Here is a 16,088-nt window from a genome sequence, read left to right as displayed (position 1 = left end):
GGGACTGTAGCATCATTAGTCATAAATGGTCTACCGGGCAACTCCTTCTTCAATGCCTGCACAAATCTTTCACTTCAGCTAGAGCATTGCAACCCAGTCTCTTCAGGAGATGAAATAGAGATCTGTTCATTTCGTTCCAGCTACAATGATTGTCTGAGACCTGTAGAAGAAACAGTATACTCAAGCTCATGTTAGTCACTAAACTTAGCAGATATTGGTGATCTGCAACAGATTTGTGAGATAAGAAAACCATTACTGCTTTAAATGTAAACTTTTATGAGCATAACTGCTCATTCTAACAATTCTGTGAAGGGAGTTGTGTTAGAGATGGGATCACGGTTTAGAGTTCCTAGCCTCATATTCAAGACCCCGTTCAGTATCCCATTGGCCTATCACTAGGAAGTAGGAAAACAAAACAAAATGGCTATCCACTGTCACTTGGGTTTAGTGAGAATAGGTCATTTACATGCTGATTTGGATTCAACAGCATAGATGAAATCCGGACTCAGAGCTGGTGATAAATCTGCTGATTTGAGTCAAGATAAGATTTCATAACAACCATGTGTCTGGAGAAGAGGATATGATTTATATATGAAATGCCACTGACTGCATGATCTTGTGGTCTATTTCTGTGTTTATTTTCAATAAATAAATTTAAAATTATTTTTTCCAGGGAGTATTGGAAGTACTAAATGTGGTTGTTTGCACACATCTACGTTCTCTTCATATTAATACCAGCAGATTTGCAGAGTGCGATCAAGTACCTTAAGCTGTTAACAGGCACCATCTCATCCATGTCATGGGAGAGGAGCAGCCTACCAACACTGCACTTCGCTTGGACCGAAATGTTCATTTCAATTATAAGCAAAAATAATTTACAAAACAATTATATATAACCACACATCTTAGAAAAGGAAATGGTACATGATTGCAGAGAGAAAAAAATGCAAAGGATAGCTGGATATTTATAGAAATTTAATGAGCCAATGTAAGGCCTGGTGTGACCTCTGCAGTTCTAGGGATGCATTTGGCTCATCGTGTCTCCTCACATTACAAAGTCCTGCCAGACAAATGGGAGAAAGCATGTGAAAAACAGATGAACATTTTTCTTTCTTTCTTCTTTTCAGGAAAATCAGGACATATGGAAAAAGCTTAACTCCTGAGAGAATAAACTGCCAAGTTTATCCACCTTTGTACCAAAAAAGCCCTATAGATACATGTGACTTGCAGAAGTATCCTGGAGTTTGCTGTGTCTTTTTCACTTGGATTACTTCCAATACACGCAATGTTCTACTTTGCATTATAGCTGTGCCAACTGAAGAAAATAAAACTGAAGTAGCAGATAATAAATTCAAGAACCTGAAAGCTCATATTAATTGAAAAACAAAATAACACAGATTAGAGAATTTTGTCAGGGAATTAGTGCATTAAAAACCTAGTAATAGGCATGTTGAAGCTTGAGTGCATCCTTGGGGAACAGAAATTCAAGCAGTTGTTCAGTATGCCTACTCCCGAGCTGAATGAATGGATTAATTTCCTTAAAAAGGTGATGAGTCCATCCAAAGACCCCAGAGCACAAAGGAAGATCTCTCTAGATATATGGACTTTGTGCTTATCTTCTAGATTACATTTTGTGGGAACAACTTGATGCAGTGCAGCGCATGCAGTTCCAAAAATTGCTTTGTACTTTTCTGAGTCTTTTAGCTGAATTTTGGTTAACTTAAAGCTGATTTCTGCTTTTTCTGAGCTTGGTACTTTGCCTTTGCATATTTATGGCTAATTTCCAAAATCTGGAAAATCTACTGAATGATAAAGGCCCCTAAACCACTCTGTGGGAAGAAAAAACAAATTGTCTAGACCTCAAGCCTTTAGCGACACAGAAATTGTCTAAAGATTTGAGAATGGCGTGATGTGGTTGAATCAGTGGGAGAGTGTTTTCGTAGCTCCAGCTGGCGTAACGCAATGGATAGGGCCAGAGGGATGAGAAGCAATTCCAACAAGAAGAGCAAAACAACAGCTTTTAGAAGATGACTGGGAGTACAGCTTGACAGAGAAAAATGACAAGCTGTTGTTGCAGCAAGTGTATGTCGCTACCTAAGGCGACTGTGGTACCTGCCCAGCTACGGAGGCAGCGTGCATCCTATCGTCTTGTTACAACCTCTCTGGTGCCTTACCTGCCTTCTGTGTTTAGATGGGTTTCTTTAAAGTGCAGAGACATAACTTTCCGTTTGCCTCCACAGCACCCAGTTCACGCCGTGGCCCCCCAACCTATGGGGTGTTGGTACTCACGGATTAACACCTACAGTCAGGAGGAGAGCCTCAAGTGGACAACAAGTGGTGGACAGGTTAAAGGACAGGCATATGATTATAACAAAATCAGAAGAGTGGAAAAATCTCCTTTAATTAAGGAGATATTAAGAATAGCCAAAATTACCACAACATATATACTAAATAGAAAATAGAAATACTTCACGTAGTTTGTACACAAATATTTTTCTTTTTATCAGTCAGGAGCTCTCACCTTCAGTTACAAGAATCACAAAAAGAGTCACCAAAATCCAGCCAACTATGTGAGCATTGGCACGGAGCAGTCTTTTAACAACTCACACCAACGTACACAAGAGCGCATAGTCAGGAGGTAAAGACAGCCCCAACTAAAATGACTCAAACCAGACAGCAGCTCATTAATCTTGGATGAATCTGTCCAGTACACAACAGTTAACAAAAGCTTCTGTGACAATTATTATCGTAATGTTAATAAGATAAAGCCTCATTAAGTCTCAGTTTAGACCCCTTCAGTGACAATAATGGTGCTTTGCCATCCTGCTGCAGCTGATGATCTGGCCTTCTCAGTGAGCAGAGACTGATTTTTATCCACCATCTTTAAGACAGCACATCTGGCACCACAGTGTGACTTGGAAAATATGCTGGTGTGGCAAGCACTGCTACTTCATATAATATGCAAAAATCACCCAGAAACCTCTTGAAGGGTTAACAAGGCAAATCTTCGTACAGTTAATAATATTATCCTTGTCAAAACATACTTCTCCTATCACATACTTCTCTACTGTAACTAAAGCTATATTCCAGCCCTCCCCACTAATCCTAGGGAATGCTGAGCAGTCACATTCCTCCCACATTGTTTAGAATAAATGTTTACTCCAAGGCCTAAGTGTTCTCAAAAAGAGAGTGAGAAAATGGCATCAAGGTTATGTATATATTTTTACCACAGATCATTAATGCAGGAGTTGGCTACACATCCCGCTCCTTCTTCAAATGGGAACTGAAGACTAAAGCAGACACGGTGTCACGCCAAGCTCAGGAGAATGCTACCACGTGGAAGGAGATATTAGTTTGCTCTCTGCAAGATCCATTCATCTATATGAAAACTGTCAGTTTGCGGTTTTATGTGATTTTCCACATGTCATAGACATCAGTTTAGAGTGGACTTTTTAATCCTACCCCTGTATCTATGCGTGCTTGAATGTGTGTATGTGTATACATTTTGGAAACATCCAATTGTGAGACAGACTTTTGCTAATTGACTTTTACTGGTAAAAATACCTCCCTGCTTAATAACTTTTTGTCTACTTCGCATCATTGCAGTTGGGTCTGTCTTTACTGGCTGACTTCTCCCTCCCTCTTGTTTATCTTGCTGTGAGTTATTAAGGGACTGGACTACTCCATGTGAAACAAGAGGAAATACCAGTACTTTTTCATCTCTGCATTTTAACTCTCTGTTCTGTTACACATTTTGGGAGACACACATAAAGTAGGAGAGAGGTAACAGTAGAAATTGGAGACTGTGTGGCTATACTGTGCCTTATCTTAATTAGTGAATGGCCATTTCCCCAGCCAGAATATTTTACCTAAGAGTAAATAGCCTTCCATTGTTGTAGTTATCTGAACACAATATTACTTTAATGTACTCTTTCCAATACCCCTGTGAGGTTGCTATTCATATTTATTATCGATAATATATAATTATATTATCATCAACATCTTTATGCTATAGATAACAAAAAGAGGGAAAGGTCCATATCCTGTGTAAACTGATATCTTAGGAAGAATTTAGACACCAAAGACCAAAAAAACACATTATTTTATCTCTTATGTTACCCTATGGACATAATACTGTAGCAGTTTCCATTTTTACAAGCAGAGGACTGTGTCTCGGCAAACCAAGATGTGATTCAATATCAGACGGGCTAAGAAATCAGTTTTCTGTCAAATGCCTATGAGCGATAGGGAATTTCTAACAGTGTGTTCCTCCAGCTACAGTACATTGAGGGAGATCTGATCCAGTATGTGTACTCACAGAATATCCCTTACGTGACTACGATGTGCAAAGCATACCGTTGGTTATTGCATTCATTAACACAAAGAAATGGCTGTAACAGGGTTCTTCTATTCAGGAATTTAACAGCTAGAGTGTTTGCAGGGCCCCAGATTCAATTCTCACTTCTGCTGAGCAAGTTCAAACCCACACATCTTACCTTCCAGCCTAAGCCGTAGGTTACTTGGAAGAGTATCTGCCTCTGCTCCTCCTCCTAAGAAGAGTCACAATTTTCAAAGAAGAGCTTGACAACTGTCAGGACTCATTACTCCCTTGGAAGTCCCTTGGGAGTTGGTGACATGCTCGCCAGATCTTTCCCCAGGATTAGTTTGTACTATACTTGAAGGCTGTTCCATGTACATCATTGGTTTGAATCTGGTAGGGCAAATCGCCAATAATAATCCCAAACGCTGTGTTTTGTTGGTTTCAGATTACTGATGGTTTCTCAGTTTGTGGCAGTTAAGGCCACTCTCCCACGCGAAGCTCCTACCCTGGACAGCCTGCAGTGCACGCATACTATATGGAGGGGGGAATGCTGTAGGGACGGTGAGGTCACATGGCAAAACTGGGATGAAGGATAAGGCAAGATTTGCTTAGGAATGAATGACAACAACGTTTAAACAAAAAACTCGCAGCACATTCAGCAGAGGACCTGGTGTGTGGTCCCTTGGGAAAATGAGGGTATCACTTCATAAATAGTCACGTCGTAGTGTCAAATGAGATCCTCTGGTACATGGACAAGCTGAATTCTGCAATTTCTGTTTAAGTGCTTCCCTTTGTAACCTAAACATTTATTTTAATGGTACTTAAGCATGACTACAGATGAAAGGAGTAAGAATGTAAATGCAGCATACCAATTTGGGCCCGTTTCTCCTTGCAAGTGGCTTTGCCTAAGGCATTTGAACCTCTGCCTCAGGTTCCCACAAGTTTCAGACAGCATACTGGCTTTGTTTGTTCTTTAAAGAGGGTTATGAAAAAGCAAAGTGATAAGTTTTGAACTAAAATTTAAAGTAATTAGCTTAGGAGACAACTGACAACATAAATATTAATAAAATGTGTAGCTAAGTGCTACATAAACTACTACTGCACTGGAGAGCGTGAGGAGAGCTAAATAACACGAGCACAAGAGAAATCTTAAATAGGGCTGGATAGAATGGGAAATTCTCATCAATTCAAAATCACTGCCTCAAAGCCAGTGAGTCTAAGCTGTATAAGTACTATTTTATCTACTTTCAAATAAGATCTTATCATAGATGACTGAATCACTGTCATACTCCAAAGCAAGAGAAAACGTGCTAGCTAATTTGAGAACACATCTTTTCTTTTTGTGTGGCTAGATTTTTGGCATAGCGTAGCTCAGCCCTGTTTGGAGCCTTGTAAAAGTCACTTATCTGAGCCTATCAGTAGCCAAATGGAGCACTGCGAACATTCCCGCTGGAGCTGCCAGCGAAATAACGGCTCCCCGAGGATTAACTTCTCGGCTACAAAGAAAGAGCGCCTGTGTTACCGCAGCATAATGGCCTTCATCTGTAACCTAGATCTTGGCTGGTTTCTTTCAAATGCTTTTTCACTACACTATCAGAAAAGGAAAAATACGGAGTAGTTCACAGGGAACTTCACAGTATCAGATGATGCCAGTAGGACCTCGCTGTCCCTCCTCCCCTGAGCCCTGTCGGAGAAAGCCTCAAGATAAAGAAAGGGTCTCAAAAATCTTTCCTGGAGAGAGGTACGGGACAGTACATGAAGCAGGGGACAAGCGCTGCTCTCTCATTAAGGAAACAGAAGTTAAGCATCCCTGTGTGATTTGCTGCCCTAACGCGTGGACCTCGGGAACAGGAGGGGGTACTGTCCCTGCAGTTTCTGATCACTCAGCCTTTGAGAGCAAGGGACCAGGAGCTACCGTCGTGTGTCACATCGCAGCCCGAAGTGCTGACCGCTGCCTGCAAACCTGTGTCTCATCTTGACTTCTGGAAGGAGCTGGGTCTAAAATAAAGCCAGGGAGGGTCACCTTAATAGTCTCTGACTACCAGCTTGTTCTGCCCCAAGGGAACGAGGCATCTGCATCTCCCACAGGCATTTAGACCTTTGAAACATCATACAGCTTCTCCTGCTGAAAATTTTTCAAGTAAGGTTCTAACGTGAAGGATGACATAGAGCCTGCGTCTGCAAATGCTTTTGCTCAGAAATACTTTCCCTCCCATGAGACAGTCTGTCGGCTGATCACAAGTCACGGTGCTGGAGCAGGAGGGAATAAATCCCAGAGCCTGTCCACGCTGAAGGCCAGGCAGTGGAACTGTGGTACAACTGCACTGACTTCAAAAGGGGGCAGTGTTAAATTAATGTTGAGTCCTTAGAAAGTGTTACCCCATTTATCTTGAGAGCTGTGGACTCCTGATGACTTAGACTACCTTCTGGTTCTTTGTGGGTGATTTATCAGATATAAAGTAGGCATCTAAAAGGCTATCAGGAACTGGCAAAGGTAGGTAAGTTGAAGAAGGGAAACCTAATTTAGACATCTAACTTGAAGTGCCTCAGTTCAGAAACAGCATTCCTATATAGTCAATAGAAAGAAATAATCTATTAGAGCCCACTCAGTCCTTTGTTAATCTGAACAGTTTATTTGAGGTACCTACATCTATCCATTTACTCTACAGGGTGCCCAAGCAGACAGCCCTGGTTTTGAAAACTCTAAATCCAAGAAACATAACAAAACATGCCTCCTTACCTGCTCTGTGAGGAGCTCTCAGGTACATGGTACATGAAGACATTTCCTCTGGAGGCAGCAGCCCAGTGACTGGCCATGCTTATGATGGGACACGTGATAAACTGGTCACTGATAAAAAAGGAGGAGCAGGGAACAAACACAGTCACATAACAGAAAAAAAGGAAAGAAAAACCCCCACAACCAACAGACCTCTCTTTATATTGATAGTGTTCTTTAAATTTTCCAAAACAGTTCACATCTCTGCCTTCAAGTCCACTGAGGGAAAACACATTCGCCCTCTAGAAGTCCAGTACAGCTTAGAACTCGCTAAAATTGCTGTTTTATGGAGCGTTGAACAACGGTAATGATACTAAATAAACCAGATCTAGCACATAAGGAGTATCCTGGCCAAAAAACCAATCCCATTTTACTCTAGTTTATGGGGGCCCATGCTTGTAATAATATAAAACTCCTTCTTCTGGCACCACTAGGTTGCGATGGCATCTAGTAGAAGGTTAAGGATCAATAATATCATTTCTGCATTTGGAACTGTGTTATTTTTGGGGGTAGAGTTTCCAGAGCTGGAATTGGTAAGAGACCACTTTTGGAGATATCCTGCAGGGCCCCTGGCAGGGCTCATCAGCATGGAATATCTGGTGCAGTACGCCTGGGAGAGAAAGGTTAAACAAGAAGACTACAACGAGATAGTTAAATTTATCACCAGGTATTGCAATGCAGAGGTATGAGTGAAGCAAATGTATCCAAAGCTTCCCAGCTTCCATTGCCCCAAGAAGCGGGGCTAGAAGTTGGGGTAGGCAGTAGCTGGAAGGAGCACAAGCAGTTCAAGAGGGGCAGGTAGAAAACAGGACTCCTTACTGCAAGATATCCCATTATGATTCCTCAAGGTAATATTATATATACCCGTATCATCACTTCTCATTCTACATGTGCCCAAAGACTGAGCACACTCTTTGCGTGTTTATATATCCATAACTACATCAGCACACGCAAACATATCTGCTGCGGAAGCGGGAGGTTTCAGTTCTCAGTCTAGTGAATCTGAAACAGTAGCTGCTTTTTCAAACTTGGTAGGTAAAAAAAGAATGATGGCAAGAAAGAACAGTGCCAGAGAAGCATAAAAACACACTGCTATATTTAACTGCTATGATTATGAAAGGCACTGTTTGGGTAGCTATCTTTGTTCAGCAGAGTTTATTTTAAGCCCATCTGTGAGACCACAAGCTATGGGCTGACTGACCACAATACACTTTGACAGTTATGGTTGACAACACCCATATGAAATTAAAATTACTGTTCTTCACATGCCTACCAGCATGGGGTTTGCATCGGGTTTTAGAGGAGCAGATGGTCTTTGAAAACTAGGCAGTCTGTAGAGAGCACTGGCTCTTGAGAAATGCTTTGAGATACATTTCACCACTTAAAACTGATTCTCAATTGGTGCTATGGGGGGCAAAAGTCAGCTATTCTGTGGAAGTAAAAAAAAAATATTAAAAAAACAGTAACCACAAAAATAAAATGGCTCTTTCTTACAGGCATGTAGTACCAGAATTAAAAAAAAAAAAAAAAAGAAAAAAAAAAAAAAAGACTCATTTTATACCTGGGAAAAATACCAGAGAATTGCAGCTAAAACAATTTTAAAAGTGGAAATATTTTAAAACCACAAAATATGCACAATGTATGTCATTTATAACAACCATTTATGTTGGTTCCTCACACTTTATAATCCTGTTAAAACTTTAGCAATTCATTATAACTTCCTGACATAGAACTTTTCTTGGGTTACACGTCTATGCCAGTAGTAAGGTTTTTGTTAACAAAAAACCCAAACAAGACAAGACAAAACAAAAAAAACCCAACCAACCACCAAAAAGGCAGAACCAAACCCCTCTTTTCTCCACCGTGTATATGATACTGATGTAGGTGACTGTCATTCTGTAACTGCTGTCCCCCCTCCCTTTCTGCTGTAGCTGAAGAAATTTCCAAAGTGTTTAAAGCAAAGGATTATCATCAGATGCCCTGGTTTCACTACTCATCCTTCGCCTTGCTCATGGTCACTCTTTAAGCCATTCGCCTCTTTCCTTAGCCAAGTCATTTGCCTCATTATCATAAAAAAAGCAGGTAATCCCTATGCCCATGAGGATGCTGTGGGGTGCTCGGATGCTGAGAGCCAGCGGAGCTATTTGTGTATCACATTCTTGCTGCGAGCAAGCGGTGTGCTAGCTGTCGTAGCTTTGCAAAAATCAGTGTTTGCACCATGCTGAGCCCTGGGGTGAACATGGATGATCAAATGTGAAAGCCCTGTGTTAAAACAGCTCCTTATGGAGGTGTCTCTGGGTGGGAAGAAGGGTTAAAATTTAAGTCCTTCAGTGGTTTATTATGGCTTAAAAAACCTTACTGATCTGACTAAAAAATTATAGCTCCATGGGTAATGGTGGTGATGGAAAGAGATTGAGGAAGAGTTCTGGCTCCAATGCTCATGAACCGCAGCGCTTCCATGCATGCTGCATGCAGTGGTCCCAGATGCCACAATGATGGGTGGCCTGTCCCTGGGACAGGCTACGAGGCAGGGCAAATGCAGCACGGTGCGAGACTTGATAAATGGCACAAAGCTCAAGCCACAGCCTTCTGGCTTGTTTACTCCACAACCTCAATGCACCGGCACACCTGGACCACCCAGAAACTTTCCCCAAACAGATTCGGTCACCACTGTCTTGGATCAGAGGCTTCCAAGTGAATCTTGGCTTCTGTTCATCTCCTGCTCCTTGAGTCTCCTCGGGAGCAATGCCCTGCAACTCTGATGGAGGACTGAAAGGAAAATCTTGTCTCCAAGGTCTCATGGAGAGGCTCACAGTAGGACAGAAAGCTGTAACACTGACGGTGTAGATACCAGGAGCTTGTAGCTATGATGCCTCGGTTCAGAACAGAGGTGAAACAGCTTGGATGGGCACGCTAGGACTCAAACCACTAGCTTATAAAACACACCACCTTAAAAATGTAAAGAGGTTTCATAACGAATCTGCTCATGAAGCAGAGACAGGAATAGGGAAAGAGTTTTTTGATTCATTTTCTGAAAATCTGTTCCACTTAAACATTCAGCCCTTGAGTTTACACAGAGGCAGGAAAAAGGAGGTAAGGAGATTTTTCTCAGTTTTTCTTCTTTCAGAAAAGCAGGCCCACCCACGCCACCCCCCCGCTCAAGATCTGTAACTCGCTAGAGCAAACTGGCTGCCCATGGGGGAGAGAGCAAAATCTGCAGTCTTCTCTGCAGACCAAACCACCATGTGACTCAAGCTAAAGATACCCACCAGTCTCTATGGCCTACCGCAGGTGTCATGACTGCTGTGGAGTCTTAGTTCAACAGGGCAATGAACTCGTCAACCTGACTGTTATTCAGAACTGCTGGACCCTGATGCCATACCCAATTAAGGGTTGAATCTATGCATATACACTAGGTGACGTAAACATGGCCCGCTGCTCATCTTCCACTTCCCAATGGTCCCTGCCTGCAATGTTTCAATGCAAAGTATGGCACCGTAAATTGCTCATGCTGCTGCTGACATTTCTTCACAACTATTTTCTTTGGAAGAGTCTGGGAGGCACTGTGAGTCTACAGTGTGTCCTGATGGATCAAACAAGGCAAGAGTCAGATATCATGTGTTCTCCTTTCACCTCCACAAGGCTTCCTACAGAAGCATCCTATTGCCTGATTCTGCTTTCTCTCACCATGGGAAACCATACACAAAGGGAGCAAAATGCAGATTAGATGAAATTATACAATCGCTGCACGCTGGCATAAATGATTACACAAGGGTCAAGGAAATATGTGTATCAGCTTAAGGGGATTCTTCTGTCACAGGTAAAATGGAGATTAGCAATGCACAGAATGGGGTTGGGAGCCACTTTTCTGAACATTGACAAATGCTTCACTGTTTTATGCAGGATGCTCACCTGTAGAAAGCCTGACATTCTGAAGAAGTGTATTTTTCAGGTTTCATAATATAAAAATTAAAGCAATTGTTGAAATCAAAGTTTTCAAACTTGACCACTCTCCAAATTTCCAAAAACTAGGAAAAGTATCTAACTGTATAATTAGGTGACTGTGAATAAAAGCCAGTCTATCAGTTCTTCTACTGTCACAGGGATGAGAGGATTCAAGGAATATTTGATGCAGAGTGTGCAAACGACCAGGACATCTTTGACATAAAAGAGTACACGAAGCAATAGTAGTCTGAATTCAATATACAGTTCAGGAAAGACAACTCCAACTTTTCACAAAGCATAAAAATCAGTTCAATTTCTGTTTACCAATGACATTGGAAACTTGACGGAAAATGAAATCATATTGCCTATTTTCTATTCATTTGAATTTCTCAAGTTTTTCAGAATATAAATGCACCCTTGAGATAAGCAAAACAAATGTTGCTTAACCCCAATCACACAGCTGTAGTAAGATGAGTTTCTTACCGAGTGGCATTTTCCAAAGCCCTGGAAAAGGATGAATAATCATCGGTTGAGTGTTCGAGGGAGTAATACCACGTAGCTGCATCTACAATCAATGAGTTGGAGTCTTCTCCTCCTAGAGAATTTTGCAGAGCCTGATAAAAGGCTGTTTTGCTGTTGGCTCTTCCTTGACTTTCTTCAAATTTCTGAGAAAAAAATGCATATGTGGAATTTACAAACAAAACCAAAATATACATTTTTAGTGGAACAATACAGGCTCAGCTCTCCCTCTGCTGGAATGAGTCCTCTCTGCTGTGATCTCTGATTCCTAGGGGAAGAAGTAGGGGACAGTCCTACTTTTGCTTTCCCAAGACTGTCACTAGCCAGCAGTATTGGCTTCCTCAAAATATACTATAGGATTGAATCTCTAATCTAGTAAGTCCAAATCATAGTTACCATGCTGTGCTAATGTAGCTCTAATACTACAGAAACCTCTCTGGCTCTCACAGAAGTAGTCCACATGAATAGTTCTCCACTGTAGGTTTGCCCAGTGCTGCCTCTCTGATGATCTCCCTGAAGGAAAACTAGAAGGGAGAGAGGGAGATATTGCTCCTTTCCTTTGGAAATTCCAGAAAGTGAACATGCCATATAGCCATCTCATGGATATATCACTCTGCCTCTTCTGGAAGCACCTACAAAGAAATGTGGCTGCCACAAAGCCTGTATTTAGGTCCCTTCTGGAATAATATCTGCCTTAGCCCTGGAAAAGAAATCCCCCTCCTCCAGATCCCAATGCAAGTAACAGCTATGATCTTCAAACTTCATAACCCTAGGGCCTTTCAGAGACACCTACAGTGAAATGCCTTTTTCCTGAGATCTTCCTCAGGAAAGGTTTCAGACATAAAGGCTTTTGCCCCGGAGTAGAGTGTCCATGTCACTGCAGAATTACTGATAGCGGCGGGACAATCTTTTATGCCAAACTGCATACCCGAACTTATTTTTACAAAAGCTAAAGACTGCTGGAAGTTTTCAACACATCTTTCTTTGAGGCAGTTTTTTTATCAATTCAGACTTTTCACTTTTTCTTTTTTTTTTTTTTTTTTTTTTTTAAAGGATTTATTTCAAGTTCAGAAACAGAGCAATTTCCTGAAAAAAAAAGGTAACCTGAACTTTTATGTGCAACAAGTCCTTTCTAAAGATGGAACCTTGCAGGTGCATGCTGGCTGAAGCTTTGTATAAGAACTCCAGAGAGAAAGATCTAATAAACCACCTATATTATTTTGGGCAGTCAATCTGATACAAAATAGGCTGGTGTCTGCCCAGTCCAGTTACCATAGATGCTTTACTGAATACATTATTTTGATGGCTCACAGCTGGTCTTCATCATGCTGCTAGGTCTTTCCACAACCCTATACAGAAAGTACAGAGGGAATAATTACTTTTCAACAGATTCACAGAAGTGAAAGATGGAAAATAAGTCCTTGTCTGCTGAGGCTGAGGCCTGTCCTTACTGACATACTCTAATTCTTTGTGCATTTTGATTAAGTGACTTTACAAGGGATTTCAAAACACTACCAAATATCCCAAGGTCCAAAAAGATCTCGGCGTTTTTCCTTTTATTTGTAATAAATTCTTCTTTTGCTAGATTTTGGCCCATGCAATATGAAAGGAGTCATGTGGTGCCAGTTTTAGTAATATAGCTGTGCTTTGAAAAAGATCTGCAACTCACACATGACACGTCACTTCATGTGCACAAATGCCACATATGAAACTGTGTAGCACACTTGCCTGCAAAATCATTCAGTTTAAACACAGCAAGGACACGTATATTTTTCTGCAAGAAATAGAAACTATTACTGAACACCTGACTGCAAGTTCACTGAATTCAAAAGCAATCTTTCCATCAGCTTCGGCACACATCAGTTCAGGTCCCTACTAACCGGCATAAATGTTGCTGCTGTCTAATTATGAATCTCTCATTTGGTGACTGGGGCTGGTGGATTTGGCTAGCAGTTATGGATAAAAACAGATGCTTTTCCGTGTCAGTGCAAAGCCCAAGCTCTTATGTGTAAAGAAGTAACTTTCATGCAATGCTTTCATTTTGTTGTTTTTTTTTTTTTTTTTTTTTTTTTTAAATGGATTTGTTACCTTATTCTACACCTGTCATGGATACTTAAAACAGAGAAAAAGAGAGAGAAAAAACCCTTGGGGTATTGATTATGTACCCTATGAACTGATCCTTCCCTGCCTTATCACCTATCAAGCATCAAATAAAGATTATGGTTGAAAACCACAGAGAAGGAGATGGATCATACAACACATGGTTAAGCTGAGGAACTCCTTGTCACATGGTTTTGCAGATGCCAAAATTGGTGAAGATGAAGTTTCATGAACAAGTTTATGAATTTAAAAAAAAAAAAGAAAAAAAAATCAGTTGATGGTTATTAAATACTGAAAGACCAAATCAGGCTAGGAAGTCCCTGGGTGGCAAAGTATTAGAGATTTGGAGAGCATTTAGCAGAAGTATCAGATTTGCTTACCCTATTCTTACAAACATCCACTCTTAGCCACTGCTGAAAACAGCATTCTGTGCTAAATGGGCCTTTGATCTGACTCAGTGCGGTTGGCCTTAGGTTTTTACCGTGCCTATGTACTAGTTTCTGTGATCTTCAAAATGCCCCAAAAATTCTGGTGACCTTTCTCAGCAATCATTGATAATAGAGTGGGGCCCTGAGACATGTTGAGTCAGATGAAAGAGGACTCAACAGACAGAGATGGATGAGAGACAAAACTGGCATTTGTAAGACAATTTGAGATTTTTCATCCCAACGACCACTAAAATAGCACAATCTGAAACATGATTTCTCAAGTGTTGCTTTCGCTACAATACATTACAATTTAAACATCTGATTTTAACATGATAGCACAAACCAAAGCAATGCATTCAAAGTAAACCCCATGAAACACTAAAAAGACAAAGCATTTTAACTTCTCAGATATTGATTCAATTTGACCAATTTTCCATGTCCAACAAGTGTTTCACATTAGAAAATATATGACCAAGGAACAATTTTCAAATAGCAGTAGATACAACAGCTGCTACCAGATTAATAAAAAAAACCCAAACAGCTGCACATTATCTCAAATAATTTACATTCTGCTAACCTTTAAAGAGGTATTAGCAACTGACCTCAGAGTTATAGTGGGGGTTTCAACTTTTTTTAGAAAGTAAGTAAGAAAATAATTAAAGACAGCAGGTGCACTGCTTTCTACTGTTCTGGTGATGCAAAGCCGTCATAAACATTGCCTAAATAATGAGTTAATGCTTACTGTTCTTGTTGCTGCAGCATAGCTTCTGCAGCATATGAATGAATCTGGTCCAGTGTTTTATTTAAAAAGAAATTGTAGCAGCAGGTAGACCAAACATTTACATCTTTCCAAGGGGGAAAATGTACTTTCTTTGATAAATGTTGTCACAAAAGATAGTGAAGGACCTACCAGCCGTTCAGTCTTTCAAGGATTCCAGCTAGTTGCAAGATGAAGAAAAGAGCTGATATCAGCCCACTCTCCTCACTGATGGCATTTATCAGGACACTGCTTCCCTGGTCGTTACAATTAATACACACATATCTGCTGTCTGTTGTATGTTGCCGAATATCTTTATCCATAAAGAAATTAACTGACTGTGATATAGTGCAGGATGGAAGTTCTGCTCTGCTTAGATCCAGTTGCTTACATGAGGTAAATAATCTATATTTCTACTTATCCACTCCCCTATATCCTGGTTCTGGGTTCTGCAGCCAACTACATTTTTACTAAGGAAGGAAAGAAAAAGAAAGAAAATGCATAAAGTACAACTTTAGTTTTCCAACTAAAAAGAAAGTTAACAACCCTTGCAAAGTGGAGATTACATAGCAGGCACAGAACATATGGAGGGTATAAACAGGGCTATACTGACTTACATGCATATACAGACTAACGCAGATATAGAGCAGCATGAGTGAATACATATATTTAATGCCAGTAGGAACCATTAGATTCTCCCACCTGAGTACCACATACAGCACAGGGATAAAATTTTGTCCAGTTGGGAATTGAAATCAACATTTTTAGAGGTTTCTGCTCAACTGCCCTAATCTATGACTGCTCAAAGCTAATATCCCTGAAGGTCTGCCATGGGAATTGCAGTTAACGGGTTCAGGCTTAACTGCTCCATATGCCACATAATAGTGCATTATGGTAGCACTTGCCATTCCCTTAACAAACTCTGCTTTGTTTCTCGCCTATTTTCAACCATCTGATGGCTGCACTGGGGATGAGTGCGAAGTGCTCCAGGAAGTGGTAAATCTGTCTCAGTTCACATGAATAAGCATTCAAGTGAATGCCATAAAACGGTCATTTCCATGGGCAAGACACTGAGCACGAATGTTCAGAGTACTTTCTGCTGCAAGCATCACTGAGAGACCTCAGCTTTTAATTGTAAACAAATCGAACATAAAAATTTTGCTAGCACAGAAGTGGTGCTTTCTGCCTTTCTATTTCATTTTTAATAGTAAATGTCTTAGGCATAAGCACAGTGTTGCAGTG

At 40.7% G+C, this 16,088-nt stretch overlaps 1 protein-coding gene across 1 annotated transcript in view; it reads right to left on the bottom strand.

Annotated features, from left to right (window-relative positions):
- Positions 1-16,088, bottom strand: part of TG (thyroglobulin) — a 158,922-nt gene that overhangs the window by 11,419 nt on the left and 131,415 nt on the right. The window contains exons 44-45 of the mRNA XM_049821688.1: positions 11,526-11,707; positions 7,062-7,169 (exon numbers count right to left, since the gene is read on the bottom strand). Of these exons, the coding sequence (XP_049677645.1) occupies positions 7,062-7,169; positions 11,526-11,707 (290 nt within the window). The remainder of the gene's footprint in view (positions 1-7,061; positions 7,170-11,525; positions 11,708-16,088) is intronic.

This window comes from Accipiter gentilis, chromosome 2 (genome assembly GCF_929443795.1).
Source record: "Accipiter gentilis chromosome 2, bAccGen1.1, whole genome shotgun sequence".
Lineage (NCBI taxonomy): Eukaryota > Metazoa > Chordata > Aves > Accipitriformes > Accipitridae > Astur > Astur gentilis.
This window is presented reverse-complemented; position numbering and strand designations above follow the sequence as displayed.